This window comes from Pelodiscus sinensis, unplaced genomic scaffold (genome assembly GCF_049634645.1).
Source record: "Pelodiscus sinensis isolate JC-2024 unplaced genomic scaffold, ASM4963464v1 ctg65, whole genome shotgun sequence".
NCBI lineage: Eukaryota > Metazoa > Chordata > Testudines > Trionychidae > Pelodiscus > Pelodiscus sinensis.
The window spans coordinates 182,485-195,960 of NW_027465825.1; the positions used below are offsets into that span (position 1 = coordinate 182,485).

At 75.5% G+C, this 13,476-nt stretch overlaps 1 protein-coding gene across 5 annotated transcripts in view; it reads right to left on the minus strand.

Annotated features, from left to right (window-relative positions):
• Positions 1-13,476, minus strand: part of MPL (MPL proto-oncogene, thrombopoietin receptor) — a 75,192-nt gene that overhangs the window by 52,107 nt on the left and 9,609 nt on the right. For 4 of the 5 annotated variants that reach the window (XM_075914582.1, XM_075914581.1, XM_075914580.1 and 1 more), the window contains exons 2-3: positions 9,622-9,751; positions 472-647 (exon numbers count right to left, since the gene is read on the minus strand). In XM_075914582.1, coding sequence (XP_075770697.1) covers positions 472-647; positions 9,622-9,751 — 306 coding nt within the window. The remainder of the gene's footprint in view (positions 1-471; positions 648-9,621; positions 9,752-13,476) is intronic. The other variant, XM_075914583.1, reaches the window with a different exon arrangement.

Here is a 13,476-nt window from a genome sequence, read left to right on the forward strand (position 1 = left end):
AAATGGGGGGTTTGGAGGGGCGCCGATTGCAGGGTCGCCGAGGGGGCCAAGTTAAATGGGGGTTTGGAGGGGGCGCCGATTGCAGGGTCGCCGAGGGGGCCAAGTTAAATGGGGGGTTTGGAGGGGCGCCGATTGCAGGGTCGCCGAGGGGGCCAAGTTAAATGGGGGGTTTGGAGGGGGCGCCGATTGCAGGGTCGCCGAGGGGGTCAAGTTAAATGGGGGTTTGGAGGGGGCGCCGATTGCAGGGTCGCCGAGGGGGCCAAGTTAAATGGGGGTTTGGAGGGGCGCCGATTGCAGGGTCGCCGAGGGGGCCAAGTTAAATGGGGGTTTGGAGGGGCGCCGATTGCAGGGTCGCCAAGGGCGCCAGGTGCTGGCAGCTCGTCTAGGGCCGCCCCTGTGGAATGGCTGCTCTCGGCCCCCTGCCCTTTCCCATCCCCACTGGCCGCGGGCGAGGGATGGCCCGGCACTCACCCACGGTATCCACGGCCACATGGCGGGAGAACGTGCTCTGGTTGCTGGCGGGATCGCGCAGGTGGAGGCGGAGCTGGGTGAAGAGCCGCACCGCGTGGCTGGGGAAGATGCAGACGTGCCGTCTGCCTCGGCCGCTCAGCCTCTGCGTGGTCAGCGCGCACTCCCGGTCTGGCTCTCTGGGGGCAGGGCACACGGGGCGGTCGCAACCCACACAGGCCTTGAGAGGCACCTTGGCGGCCCCTTCCTCCTGGGAGCCAGCCCCAGCCTCGCGGCCTCGGGCAACGGGCCCGGCGGCGGGTGGGGTGTGTGAGAGAAACCCGCCCCCTGCCCTGCCCACAGCCCCACCTGCCCCAGCCCGCTGGGAGCCAGGCTGGGAGGGGCTGATGTGCAGCCTGGCCAACTGGGGCACAGCAGGGGCTGGTCCTTGGGGCAGGGGCCCGGGGCGGGGAGGGGCAGGTCCTTGGAGCGGGGGCCCAGGGTGGGGAGGGGCTGGTCCTTGGGGTGGGGGCCCGGGGCTGGGAGGGGCAGGTCCTTGGGGCGGGGGCCCGGGGTGGGGAGGGGCTGGTCCTTGGGGCGGGGGCCCGGGGTGGGGAGGGGCTGATCCTTGGGGCGGGGAGGGGCTGATCCTTGGGGTGGGGGCCCGGGGCGGGGAGGGGCTGGTCCTTGGGGCGGGGGCCCGGGGCTGGGAGGGGCTGGTCCTTGAGGCGGGGGCCCGGGGCAGGGAGGGGCTGGTCCTTGGGGCGGGGGCCCGGGGCAGGGAGGGGCTGGTCCTTGGGGCGGGGGCCCGGGGCTGGGAGGGGCTGGTCCTTGAGGCGGGGGCCCGGGGCAGGGAGGGGCTGGTCCTTGGGGCGGGGGCCCGGGGCTGGGAGGGGCTGGTCCTTGGGGCGGGGGCCCGGGGCTGGGAGGGGCAGGTCCTTGGGGTGGGGTCCCGGGGCGGGGAGGGGCTGATCCTTGGGGCGGGGAGGGGCAGGTCCTTGGGACGGGGGCCCAGGGCGGGGAGGGGCTGGTCCTTGGGACGGGGGCCCGGGGTGGGGAGGGGCAGGTCCTTGGGACGGGGGCCCAGGGCGGGGAGGGGCAGGTCCTTGGGACGGGGGCCCGGGGTGGGGAGGGGCTGATCCTTGGGGCGGGGAGGGGCAGGTCCTTGGGACGGGGGCCCAGGGCGGGGAGGGGCAGGTCCTTGGGACGGGGGCCCGGGGCTGGGAGGGGCTGGTCCTTGGGGCGGGGAAGGGCAGGTCCTTGGGGCGGGGGCCCGGGGCGGGGAGGGGCCGGTCCTTGGGGCGGGGGCCCGGGGCGGGGAGGGGCCGGTCCTTGGGGCGGGGGCCCGGGGCGGGGAGGGGCTGATCCTTGGGGCGGGGAGGGGCTGATCCTTGGGGTGGGGGCCCGGGGCGGGGAGGGGCTGGTCCTTGGGGTGGGGGTCCGGGGCTGGGAGGGGCAGGTCCTTGGGGCTGGGAGGGGCAGGTCCTTGGGGCGGGGAGGGGCTGGTCCTTGGGGTGGGGGTCCGGGGCTGGGAGGGGCAGGTCCTTGGGGTGGGGGCCCGGGGCGGGGAGGGGCAGGTCCTTGGGGTGGGGGCCCGGGGCGGGGAGGGGCTGGTCCTTGGGGTGGGGGCCCGGGGCTGGGAGGGGCAGGTCCTTGGAGCGGGGGGCAGGTCCTTGGGGCGGGGGCCCGGGGCTGGGAGGGTCTGGTCCTTGGGGCGGGGAAGGGCAGGTCCTTGGGGTGGGGGTCCGGGGCTGGGAGGGGCTGGTCCTTGGGGCGGGGAGGGGCAGGTCCTTGGAGTGGGAGCCCGGGGCTGGGAGGGGCTGGTCCTTGGGGCGGGGAGGGGCTGGTCCTTGGGGTGGGGAGGGGCTGGTCCTTGGGGCTGGGAGGGTCTGGTCCTTGGGGCGGGGAAGGGCAGGTCCTTGGGGTGGGGGTCCGGGGCTGGGAGGGGCTGGTCCTTGGGGCGGGGAGGGGCAGGTCCTTGGAGTGGGAGCCCGGGGCTGGGAGGGGCTGGTCCTTGGGGCGGGGAGGGGCTGGTCCTTGGGGTGGGGGTCCGGGGCTGGGAGGGGCAGGTCCTTGGGGTGGGGGCCCGGGGCTGGGAGGGGCAGGTCCTTGGAGCGGGGGGCAGGTCCTTGGGGCGGGGGCCAGGCTAGCCGCCCCAGGGAGACTGCTGCAGTGCAGCATTGTTAAGCAAGCTCCATGGGTCAAGCAGGGCTCAGCCCAAGTCAGGGAGGTTGGGGGCAGGGCTGGCAGTCGAGGCAAGGCGGGGGGGCCGGGGGCTCAGGCAAGGCGGGGGGCCGGGGGCTCAGGCGAGGCGGGGGGCCGGGGGCTCAGGCAAGGCGGGGGGGCCGGGGGCTCAGGCAAGGCGGGGGAGCCGGGGGCTCAGGCGAGGCGGGGGAGTCGGGGCTCAGGCGAGGCGGGGAGTCGGGGCTCAGGCGAGGCGGGGGGGCCGGGGGCTCAGGCGAGGCGGGGGAGTCGGGGCTCAGGCGAGGCGGGGGACTCGGGGCTCAGCCAAGGCGGGGGGGCCGGGGGCTCAGGCGAGGCGGGGGAGTCGGGGCTCAGGCGAGGCGGGGGACTCGGGGCTCAGCCAAGGCGGGGGGGCCGGGGCTCAGGCGAGGCGGGGGAATCGGGGCTCAGGCAAGGCGGGGGAGTCGGGGCTCAGGCGAGGCGGGGGGGCCGGGGCTCAGGCGAGGCGGGGGACTCGGGGCTCAGCCGAGGCGGGGGGGCCGGGGCTCAGGCGAGGCGGGGGACTCGGGGCTCAGCCAAGGCGGGGGGGCCGGGGGCTCAGGCGAGGCGGGGGAGTCGGGGCTCAGGCGAGGCGGGGGGGCCGGGGCTCAGGCGAGGCGGGGGAGTCGGGGCTCAGGCAAGGCGGGGGGGCCGGGGCTCAGGCGAGGCGGGGGGCCGGGGGCTCAGGCGAGGCGGGGGGCCGGGGGCTCAGGCGAGGCGGGGGGCCGGGGCTCAGGCGAGGCGGGGGAGTCGGGGCTCAGGCGAGGCGGGGGAGTCGGGGGCTCAGCCAAGGCGGGGGAGTCGGGGCTCAGCCAAGGCGGGGGAGTCGGGGCTCAGGCAAGGCGGGGGGCCGGGGGCTCAGGCGAGGCGGGGGAGTCGGGGGCTCAGCCGAGGCGGGGGGGCCGGGGCTCAGGCGAGGCGGGGGAGTCGGGGCTCAGGCGAGGCGGGGGAGTCGGGGGCTCAGCCAAGGCGGGGGAGTCGGGGCTCAGCCAAGGCGGGGGAGTCGGGGCTCAGGCAAGGCGGGGGGCCGGGGGCTCAGGCGAGGCGGGGGGGCCGAGGGCTCAGGCGAGGCGGGGGGGCCGGGGCTCAGGCGAGGCGGGGGAGTCGGGGCTCAGGCAAGGCGGGGGGGCCGGGGCTCAGGCGAGGCGGGGGAGTCGGGGCTCAGGCAAGGCGGGGGGGCCGGGGGCTCAGGCGAGGCGGGGGGGCCGAGGGCTCAGGCGAGGCGGGGGAGTCGGGGCTCAGCCAAGGCGGGGGGGCCGGGGCTCAGGCAAGGCGGGGGAGTCGGGGCTCAGGCGAGGCGGGGGGGCCGGGGCTCAGGCAAGGCGGGGGGCCGGGGGCTCAGGCGAGGCGGGGGGGCCGGGGGCTCAGGCGAGGCGGGGGGGCCGGGGGCTCAGGCGAGGCGGGGGACTCGGGGCTCAGCCAAGGCGGGGGGGCCGGGGGCTCAGGCGAGGCGGGGGAGTCGGGGCTCAGCCGAGGCGGGGGGGCCGGGGGCTCAGGCGAGGCGGGGGAGCCGGGGCTCAGGCGAGGCGGGGGGCCGGGGGCTCAGGCGAGGCGGGGGAGTCGGGGCTCAGGCAAGGCGGGGGGCCGGGGGCTCAGGCAAGGCGGGGGAGTCGGGGCTCAGGCAAGGCGGGGGGGCCGGGGGCTCAGGCGAGGCGGGGGAGTCGGGGCTCAGGCGAGGCGGGGGGGCCGGGGGCTCAGGCGAGGCGGGGGGCCGGGGGCTCAGGCGAGGCGGGGGAGCCGGGGGCTCAGGCGAGGCGGGGGAGTCGGGGGCTCAGGCGAGGCGGGGGGGCCGGGGGCTCAGGCAAGGCGGGGGGCCGGGGGCTCAGGCGAGGCGGGGGGCCGGGGGCTCAGGCGAGGCGGGGGAGCCGGGGCTCAGGCGAGGCGGGGGAGTCGGGGGCTCAGGCGAGGCGGGGGGCCGGGGGCTCAGGCGAGGCGGGGGAGCCGGGGGCTCAGGCGAGGCGGGGGGCCGGGGGCTCAGGCGAGGCGGGGGAGTCGGGGGCTCAGGCGAGGCGGGGGGGCCGGGGCTCAGGCAAGGCGGGGGGCCGGGGGCTCAGGCGAGGCGGGGGGCCGGGGGCTCAGGCGAGGCGGGGGGGCCGGGGGCTCAGGCGAGGCGGGGGGCCGGGGGCTCAGGCGAGGCGGGGGAGTCGGGGGCTCAGGCGAGGCGGGGGGGCCGGGGGCTCAGGCGAGGCGGGGGGGCCGGGGGCTCAGGCAAGGCGGGGGAGTCGGGGCTCAGGCGAGGCGGGGGGGCCGGGGGCTCAGGCGAGGCGGGGGGCCGGGGGCTCAGGCAAGGCGGGGGAGTCGGGGCTCAGGCAAGGCGGGGGGCCGGGGGCTCAGGCGAGGCGGGGGGGCCGGGGGCTCAGGCGAGGCGGGGGAGTCGGGGCTCAGGCGAGGCGGGGGGGCCGGGGGCTCAGGCGAGGCGGGGGGGCCGGGAGCTCAGGCGAGGCGGGGGAGTCGGGGCTCAGGCGAGGCGGGGGGCCGGGGGCTCAGGCGAGGCGGGGGGGCCGGGGCTCAGGCGAGGCGGGGGGGCCGGGGGCTCAGGCGAGGCGGGGGGCCGGGGGCTCAGGCGAGGCGGGGGAGCCGGGGCTCAGGCGAGGCGGGGAGCCGGGGCTCAGGCGAGGCGGGGGGCCGGGGGCTCAGGCGAGGCGGGGGAGTCGGGGCTCAGGCGAGGCGGGGGGCCGGGGGCTCAGGCAAGGCGGGGGAGTCGGGGCTCAGGCAAGGCGGGGGGCCGGGGGCTCAGGCAAGGCGGGGGAGTCGGGGCTCAGGCGAGGCGGGGGGGCCGGGGGCTCAGGCGAGGCGGGGGGGCCGGGGGCTCAGGCGAGGCGGGGGAGTCGGGGCTCAGGCGAGGCGGGGGGGCCGGGGGCTCAGGCGAGGCGGGGGGGCCGGGGGCTCAGGCAAGGCGGGGGGGCCGGGGCTCAGGCGAGGCGGGGGAGTCGGGGCTCAGGCGAGGCGGGGGGCCGGGGGCTCAGGCGAGGCGGGGGAGTCGGGGCTCAGGCAAGGCGGGGGGCCGGGGCTCAGGCAAGGCGGGGGAGCCGGGGCTCAGGCAAGGCGGGGGGCCGGGGGCTCAGGCGAGGCGGGGGAGTCGGGGCTCAGGCGAGGCGGGGGGGCCGGGGGCTCAGGCGAGGCGGGGAGTCGGGGCTCAGGCGAGGCGGGGGGGCCGGGGGCTCAGGCGAGGCGGGGGAGTCGGGGCTCAGGCGAGGCGGGGGACTCGGGGCTCAGCCAAGGCGGGGGGGCCGGGGGCTCAGGCGAGGCGGGGGAGTCGGGGCTCAGGCGAGGCGGGGGACTCGGGGCTCAGCCAAGGCGGGGGGGCCGGGGCTCAGGCGAGGCGGGGGAATCGGGGCTCAGGCAAGGCGGGGGAGTCGGGGCTCAGGCGAGGCGGGGGGGCCGGGGCTCAGGCGAGGCGGGGGACTCGGGGCTCAGCCGAGGCGGGGGGGCCGGGGCTCAGGCGAGGCGGGGGACTCGGGGCTCAGCCAAGGCGGGGGGGCCGGGGGCTCAGGCGAGGCGGGGGAGTCGGGGCTCAGGCGAGGCGGGGGGGCCGGGGCTCAGGCGAGGCGGGGGAGTCGGGGCTCAGGCAAGGCGGGGGGGCCGGGGCTCAGGCGAGGCGGGGGGCCGGGGGCTCAGGCGAGGCGGGGGGCCGGGGGCTCAGGCGAGGCGGGGGGCCGGGGCTCAGGCGAGGCGGGGGAGTCGGGGCTCAGGCGAGGCGGGGGAGTCGGGGGCTCAGCCAAGGCGGGGGAGTCGGGGCTCAGCCAAGGCGGGGGAGTCGGGGCTCAGGCAAGGCGGGGGGCCGGGGGCTCAGGCGAGGCGGGGGAGTCGGGGGCTCAGCCGAGGCGGGGGGGCCGGGGCTCAGGCGAGGCGGGGGAGTCGGGGCTCAGGCGAGGCGGGGGAGTCGGGGGCTCAGCCAAGGCGGGGGAGTCGGGGCTCAGCCAAGGCGGGGGAGTCGGGGCTCAGGCAAGGCGGGGGGCCGGGGGCTCAGGCGAGGCGGGGGGGCCGAGGGCTCAGGCGAGGCGGGGGGGCCGGGGCTCAGGCGAGGCGGGGGAGTCGGGGCTCAGGCAAGGCGGGGGGGCCGGGGCTCAGGCGAGGCGGGGGAGTCGGGGCTCAGGCGAGGCGGGGGGGCCGGGGGCTCAGGCGAGGCGGGGGGGCCGAGGGCTCAGGCGAGGCGGGGGAGTCGGGGCTCAGCCAAGGCGGGGGGGCCGGGGCTCAGGCAAGGCGGGGGAGTCGGGGCTCAGGCGAGGCGGGGGGGCCGGGGCTCAGGCAAGGCGGGGGGCCGGGGGCTCAGGCGAGGCGGGGGGGCCGGGGGCTCAGGCGAGGCGGGGGGGCCGGGGGCTCAGGCGAGGCGGGGGACTCGGGGCTCAGCCAAGGCGGGGGGGCCGGGGGCTCAGGCGAGGCGGGGGAGTCGGGGCTCAGCCGAGGCGGGGGGGCCGGGGGCTCAGGCGAGGCGGGGGAGCCGGGGCTCAGGCGAGGCGGGGGGCCGGGGGCTCAGGCGAGGCGGGGGAGTCGGGGCTCAGGCAAGGCGGGGGGCCGGGGGCTCAGGCAAGGCGGGGGAGTCGGGGCTCAGGCAAGGCGGGGGGGCCGGGGGCTCAGGCGAGGCGGGGGAGTCGGGGCTCAGGCGAGGCGGGGGGGCCGGGGGCTCAGGCGAGGCGGGGGGCCGGGGGCTCAGGCGAGGCGGGGGAGCCGGGGCTCAGGCGAGGCGGGGGAGTCGGGGGCTCAGGCGAGGCGGGGGGCCGGGGGCTCAGGCGAGGCGGGGGAGCCGGGGGCTCAGGCGAGGCGGGGGGCCGGGGGCTCAGGCGAGGCGGGGGAGTCGGGGGCTCAGGCGAGGCGGGGGGGCCGGGGCTCAGGCAAGGCGGGGGGCCGGGGGCTCAGGCGAGGCGGGGGGCCGGGGGCTCAGGCGAGGCGGGGGGGCCGGGGGCTCAGGCGAGGCGGGGGGCCGGGGGCTCAGGCGAGGCGGGGGGGCCGGGGGCTCAGGCGAGGCGGGGGGGCCGGGGGCTCAGGCAAGGCGGGGGAGTCGGGGCTCAGGCGAGGCGGGGGGGCCGGGGGCTCAGGCGAGGCGGGGGGCCGGGGGCTCAGGCAAGGCGGGGGGCCGGGGGCTCAGGCGAGGCGGGGGGGCCGGGGGCTCAGGCGAGGCGGGGGAGTCGGGGCTCAGGCGAGGCGGGGGGGCCGGGGGCTCAGGCGAGGCGGGGGGGCCGGGAGCTCAGGCGAGGCGGGGGAGTCGGGGCTCAGGCGAGGCGGGGGGCCGGGGGCTCAGGCGAGGCGGGGGGGCCGGGGCTCAGGCGAGGCGGGGGGGCCGGGGGCTCAGGCGAGGCGGGGGGCCGGGGGCTCAGGCGAGGCGGGGGAGCCGGGGCTCAGGCGAGGCGGGGAGCCGGGGCTCAGGCGAGGCGGGGGGCCGGGGGCTCAGGCGAGGCGGGGGAGTCGGGGCTCAGGCGAGGCGGGGGGCCGGGGGCTCAGGCAAGGCGGGGGAGTCGGGGCTCAGGCAAGGCGGGGGGCCGGGGGCTCAGGCAAGGCGGGGGAGTCGGGGCTCAGGCGAGGCGGGGGGGCCGGGGGCTCAGGCGAGGCGGGGGGGCCGGGGGCTCAGGCGAGGCGGGGGAGTCGGGGCTCAGGCGAGGCGGGGGGGCCGGGGGCTCAGGCGAGGCGGGGGGGCCGGGGGCTCAGGCAAGGCGGGGGGGCCGGGGCTCAGGCGAGGCGGGGGAGTCGGGGCTCAGGCGAGGCGGGGGGCCGGGGGCTCAGGCGAGGCGGGGGAGTCGGGGCTCAGGCAAGGCGGGGGGCCGGGGCTCAGGCAAGGCGGGGGAGCCGGGGCTCAGGCAAGGCGGGGGGCCGGGGGCTCAGGCGAGGCGGGGGAGTCGGGGCTCAGGCGAGGCGGGGGGGCCGGGGGCTCAGGCGAGGCGGGGGAGTCGGGGCTCAGGCGAGGCGGGGGGGCCGGGGGCTCAGGCGAGGCGGGGGGGCCGGGGCTCAGGCGAGGCGGGGGAGTCGGGGCTCAGGCGAGGCGGGGGAGTCGGGGCTCAGGCAAGGCGGGGGGCCGGGGGCCAGCCAAGGCGGGGGAGTCGGGGGCCAGCCAAGGCGGGGGAGTCGGGGGCCAGCCAAGGCGGGGGGCCGGGGGCTCAGGCGAGGCGGGGGAGTCGGGGCTCAGGCGAGGCGGGGGGGCCGGGGGCTCAGGCGAGGCGGGGGGGCCGGGGGCTCAGGCGAGGCGGGGGAGTCGGGGCTCAGGCGAGGCGGGGGGGCCGGGGGCTCAGGCGAGGCGGGGGGCCGGGGGCCAGCCAAGGCGGGGGAGTCGGGGGCCAGCCAAGGCGGGGGAGTCGGGGCTCAGGCAAGGCGGGGGGGCCGGGGCTCAGGCAAGGCGGGGGAGTCGGGGCTCAGGCAAGGCGGGGGGCCGGGGGCTCAGGCGAGGCGGGGGAGCCGGGGCTCAGGCAAGGCGGGGGGGCCGGGGCTCAGGCAAGGCGGGGGAGTCGGGGCTCAGGCAAGGCGGGGGGCCGGGGGCTCAGGCAAGGCGGGGGGGCCGGGGCTCAGGCAAGGCGGGGGAGTCGGGGCTCAGGCGAGGCGGGGGGGCCGGGGGCTCAGGCGAGGCGGGGGAGCCGGGGCTCAGGCGAGGCGGGGGAGCCGGGGGCTCAGGCGAGGCGGGGGAGTCGGGGCTCAGGCGAGGCGGGGGGGCCGGGGGCTCAGGCGAGGCGGGGGAGTCGGGGCTCAGGCGAGGCGGGGGGGCCGGGGGCTCAGGCGAGGCGGGGGGGCCGGGGGCTCAGGCGAGGCGGGGGAGTCGGGGCTCAGGCGAGGCGGGGGGCCGGGGGCCAGCCAAGGCGGGGGAGTCGGGGGCCAGCCAAGGCGGGGGAGTCGGGGCTCAGGCAAGGCGGGGGGCCGGGGGCTCAGGCAAGGCGGGGGGCCGGGGGCCAGCCAAGGCGGGGGGCCGGGGGCCAGCCAAGGCGGGGGGCCGGGGGCCAGCCACGGCGGGGGGCTGACAGTCCCACCTACCGGCCGTAGGCGTAGTAGAAGCGGTAGGTCTGGTTCCCAGGCTCTGCCTCCTCCCAGAAGCAGGTGAGGTCTTCGAAGGAGCGGGAGAAGCAGCGGATGGCCTCCGACTCCTGGCCCAGGAGAGCCACATCTGCAGGGAGACAGGGTGTCTGCGCAGGCTGCTCCAGGCTGCAGCCCAGCGCCCCGATGGCAAGGGAGCCCTGAGGCATGATGCTCCATTGGGCAGCGCCAGGTACTGGCCTGGTTGCCAGGACAATTAACGCCCCCAGGTTGCTGTTCCTGGGCCAGCTGCCTGCAGCCTCTGGGAGCCATTGTGCCAACTGCAGGTCAATCGGCTGCCAGAGCCCCCTACCCTGCCACACGGTCACACAGGCGAGACAGAGCCCCCCTTACTCTGGCCACTCAGGGGAGGCAGGGGCCCCTCCCACCCAGCCTTGCCCCCTCCACACCCCTTAGAATCACAGAACCCCAGGGGGAGCCATCGAGTCCAGCCCCTGCCCCAGGCAGGACCAGCCCAACTCAACCAACCAGCCAGGGCCTGCTCAAACTGAGACAAACTGTCCAATTCCGCAGCCGCTCAGCCACCCTGGCCTCCAATCCCTGCCAGTTCTCCGGCGGAGAAGGATGCGTGGTGGATAAATAGACGCCCAGATAGAGCAGTGGACCCGCACTCCACCTGATGGCCTGAAGCACAGGTGGGAGGGAGCCGGCTCGCCAACCCTCCCTGACCACCAGGCCAGAGCTCTTGACCCAGTTGACCTGGGCAGAGGAGGCTGCCGAGTAAACGGCTTGGCAAGGCCCCACCCGCGCCAGGTCACCCGGGTCCTGGACCATGAGGAGCACGTTATCGACATACGCCGAAAGGACCAGCCGCAGCTCCGGCTCCCGAAGCACCAACCCCAAGAGACAGACCTGCAGTGTCAGAGCCAGACACACACAGCCCAAGGGGCGCAAGCTGTGTGGAGAGACAGACCTGCAGTGTGAGAGCCAGACACACACAGCCCAAGGGGTGCAAGCTGTGTGGAGAGACAGACCTGCAGTGTGAGAGCCAGACACACACAGCCCAAGGGGCGCAAGCTGTGCTGAGAGAGAGACCTGCAGTGTGAGAGCCAGACACACACAGCCCAAGGGGTGTAAGCTGTGCTGAGAGACAGACCTGCAGTGTGAGAGCCAGACACACACAGCCCAAGGGGTGTAAGCTGTGTGGAGAGACAGACCTGCAGTGTCAGAGCCAGACACACACAGCCCAAGGGGCGCAAGCTGTGCTGAGAGACAGACCTGCAGTGTGAGAGCCAGACACACACAGCCCAAGGGGTGTAAGCTGTGCTGAGAGACAGACCTGCAGTGTGAGAGCCAGACACACACAGCCCAAGGGGTGTAAGCTGTGCTGAGAGGCAGACCTGCAGTGTCAGAGCCAGACACACACAGCCCAAGGGGTGCAAGCTGTGCTGAGAGACAGACCTGCAGTGTGAGAGCCAGACACACACAGCCCAAGGGGTGCAAGCTGTGTGGAGAGACAGACCTGCAGTGTGAGAGCCAGACACACACAGCCCAAGGGGTGCAAGCTGTGTGGAGAGACAGACCTGCAGTGTGAGAGCCAGACACACACAGCCCAAGGGGTGCAAGCTGTGCTGAGAGACAGACCTGCAGTGTGAGAGCCAGACACACACAGCCCAAGGGGTGCAAGCTGTGTGGAGAGACAGACCTGCAGTGACAGAGCCAGACACACACAGCCCAAGGGGTGCAAGCTGTGCTGAGAGACAGACCTGCAGTGTGAGAGCCAGACACACACAGCCCAAGGGGTGCAAGCTGTGTGGAGAGACAGACCTGCAGTGTGAGAGCCAGACACACACAGCCCAAGGGGTGTAAGCTGTGTGGAGAGACAGACCTGCAGTGTGAGAGCCAGACACACACAGCCCAAGGGGTGCAAGCTGTGTGGAGAGACAGACCTGCAGTGTGAGAGCCAGACACACACAGCCCAAGGGGTGCAAGCTGTGTGGAGAGACAGACCTGCAGTGTGAGAGCCAGACACACACAGCCCAAGGGGTGTAAGCTGTGTGGAGAGACAGACCTGCAGTGTGAGAGCCAGACACACACAGCCCAAGGGGTGCAAGCTGTGCTGAGAGACAGACCTGCAGTGACAGAGCCAGGCACCGAGCCCAAGAAGCAGAGACCCTGTGCTGAGCAGCAGACCTGCAGGGACCAGAGCCAGAGGGGTCAGAGAAGCAACGCAGGGAGCTGGAGGCTGACAAAGCAGCACAGTCTGCAGCTGAGTGTGCTGAGCAGCTGGGAACAGCAAAGTGGTGGGAGAGGCTCTGGGCAGGCAGACACCCCCAGCCAAGAGGCCCTGCAGGCCAGACTGGGAGAGGGATTGTAACTCCAACTGGGAGAGGGTTCCTGCCACCAAGAGCCTGAAGTCGTGTGGTCACTGCCAGAGCAAGCGTGTCCAGTCTGCAGCCCTTCCCCCTCACTCCCTCAGCACAGCGGGGGCCTGAGAGAGCCCTGGACTTGTGAGGAGCAGACTGTGAACTGTCCTTACACTCCACTGACTGCTGGTTGTGATGTCCCCGTGCCACAAGGCGGGGCCGAGAATTCACTTTTCACCTGTTTCATTTTTCCTTATTCTTTTCTCTCTAATCAGTTGGGGTATGTCTACACTACCCCGCTAGTTCGAACTAGGTAGTTCCACGAGGTGTACCGGTAGTTCGGAATAGGAAGCCTAGTCCGAACTACCTAGTTCGAGCCCCGTGTAGCCGCGCTGCACGGGGTTCGAACCAGCGGGGTTTTAAAAATGGCGGCTCCCCGCTTATGCAAATGAAGCCCGGGAAATTCAAATCCCGGGCTTCAGTTGCAAGTGCGGTTGCCTACATTACCCCGCTAGTTCGAACTAGGAGGGTAGTGTAGACAGACCCTTGCTGTTTAATACATTGTATTTGCTTTGAGCTGTATGTAGTGATCAGTGTCAGGAAAGCATCCAGTGTGCCGAGAGCACCCCGGAATGGGGACACCCTAGCTCCTGCCCCAAGTGACTACGAGGTCGGGGATTAAGCCCCAGAAAACTTTGGCCCAGCCTTGGTGGGGTTTCGAGGACTCTGCTACTCAGGAGAGTGGAGGGGGAGCCCTCAGGATCAGGGAGGCTGTGGAGTAAAGGAAGTGGGAGCAGGGACTCAGATCCTTTCACTGATCCATTTCACCGGGGGCGTGTAGAAACCAGGAAAGTTCCCCACAATAGTGGGGCCATTCCCCCGCTTACACTAGCAACCTTGACTGGAGGCATCTCCCTGTGCTGGACCCTCTCCTCAGTGCCCCTCGCTCTCCTCAACTGCTCCCCACACCTGGGTCTGGACAGCCCCAGCCCCACGGTGCCTCAGTACCAATGCTGCTCTGCATCCAGCTCCCGGCCGCTCCTCTGGTCCTGCAGCCCTGCTCGCGGCATGGCTCTGCTCCCCGGCCTGCTCCTCTGGATCCCTGGCCCTGCTCCCGGCACGGCTCTGCTCCCCGGCCGCTCCTCTGGTTCCCTGGCCCTGCTCCTGGCACGGCTCTGTTCCCCGGTTCCCTGGCCCTGCTCCCGGCACGGCTCTGCTCCCCGGTTCCCTGTCCCTGCTCCCGGCACGGCTCTGTTCCCCGGTTCCCTCGCCCTGCTCCCGGCACGGCTCTGCTCCCCGGTTCCCTGGCCCTGCTCCCGGCACGGCTCTGCTCCCCAGCCTGCTCCTCTGGTGCCACAGCCCTGCTCCTCCACTTAGCTGGGCCCCTGCTCGCCTTTTAGCTCAGCCCTACTCTGTGTGACTCAGTGATTCCAGCTCACAGGGAGCTAACCCTGCCCATAGATCCTAGCCTTCAGACTCCCTCATTGGC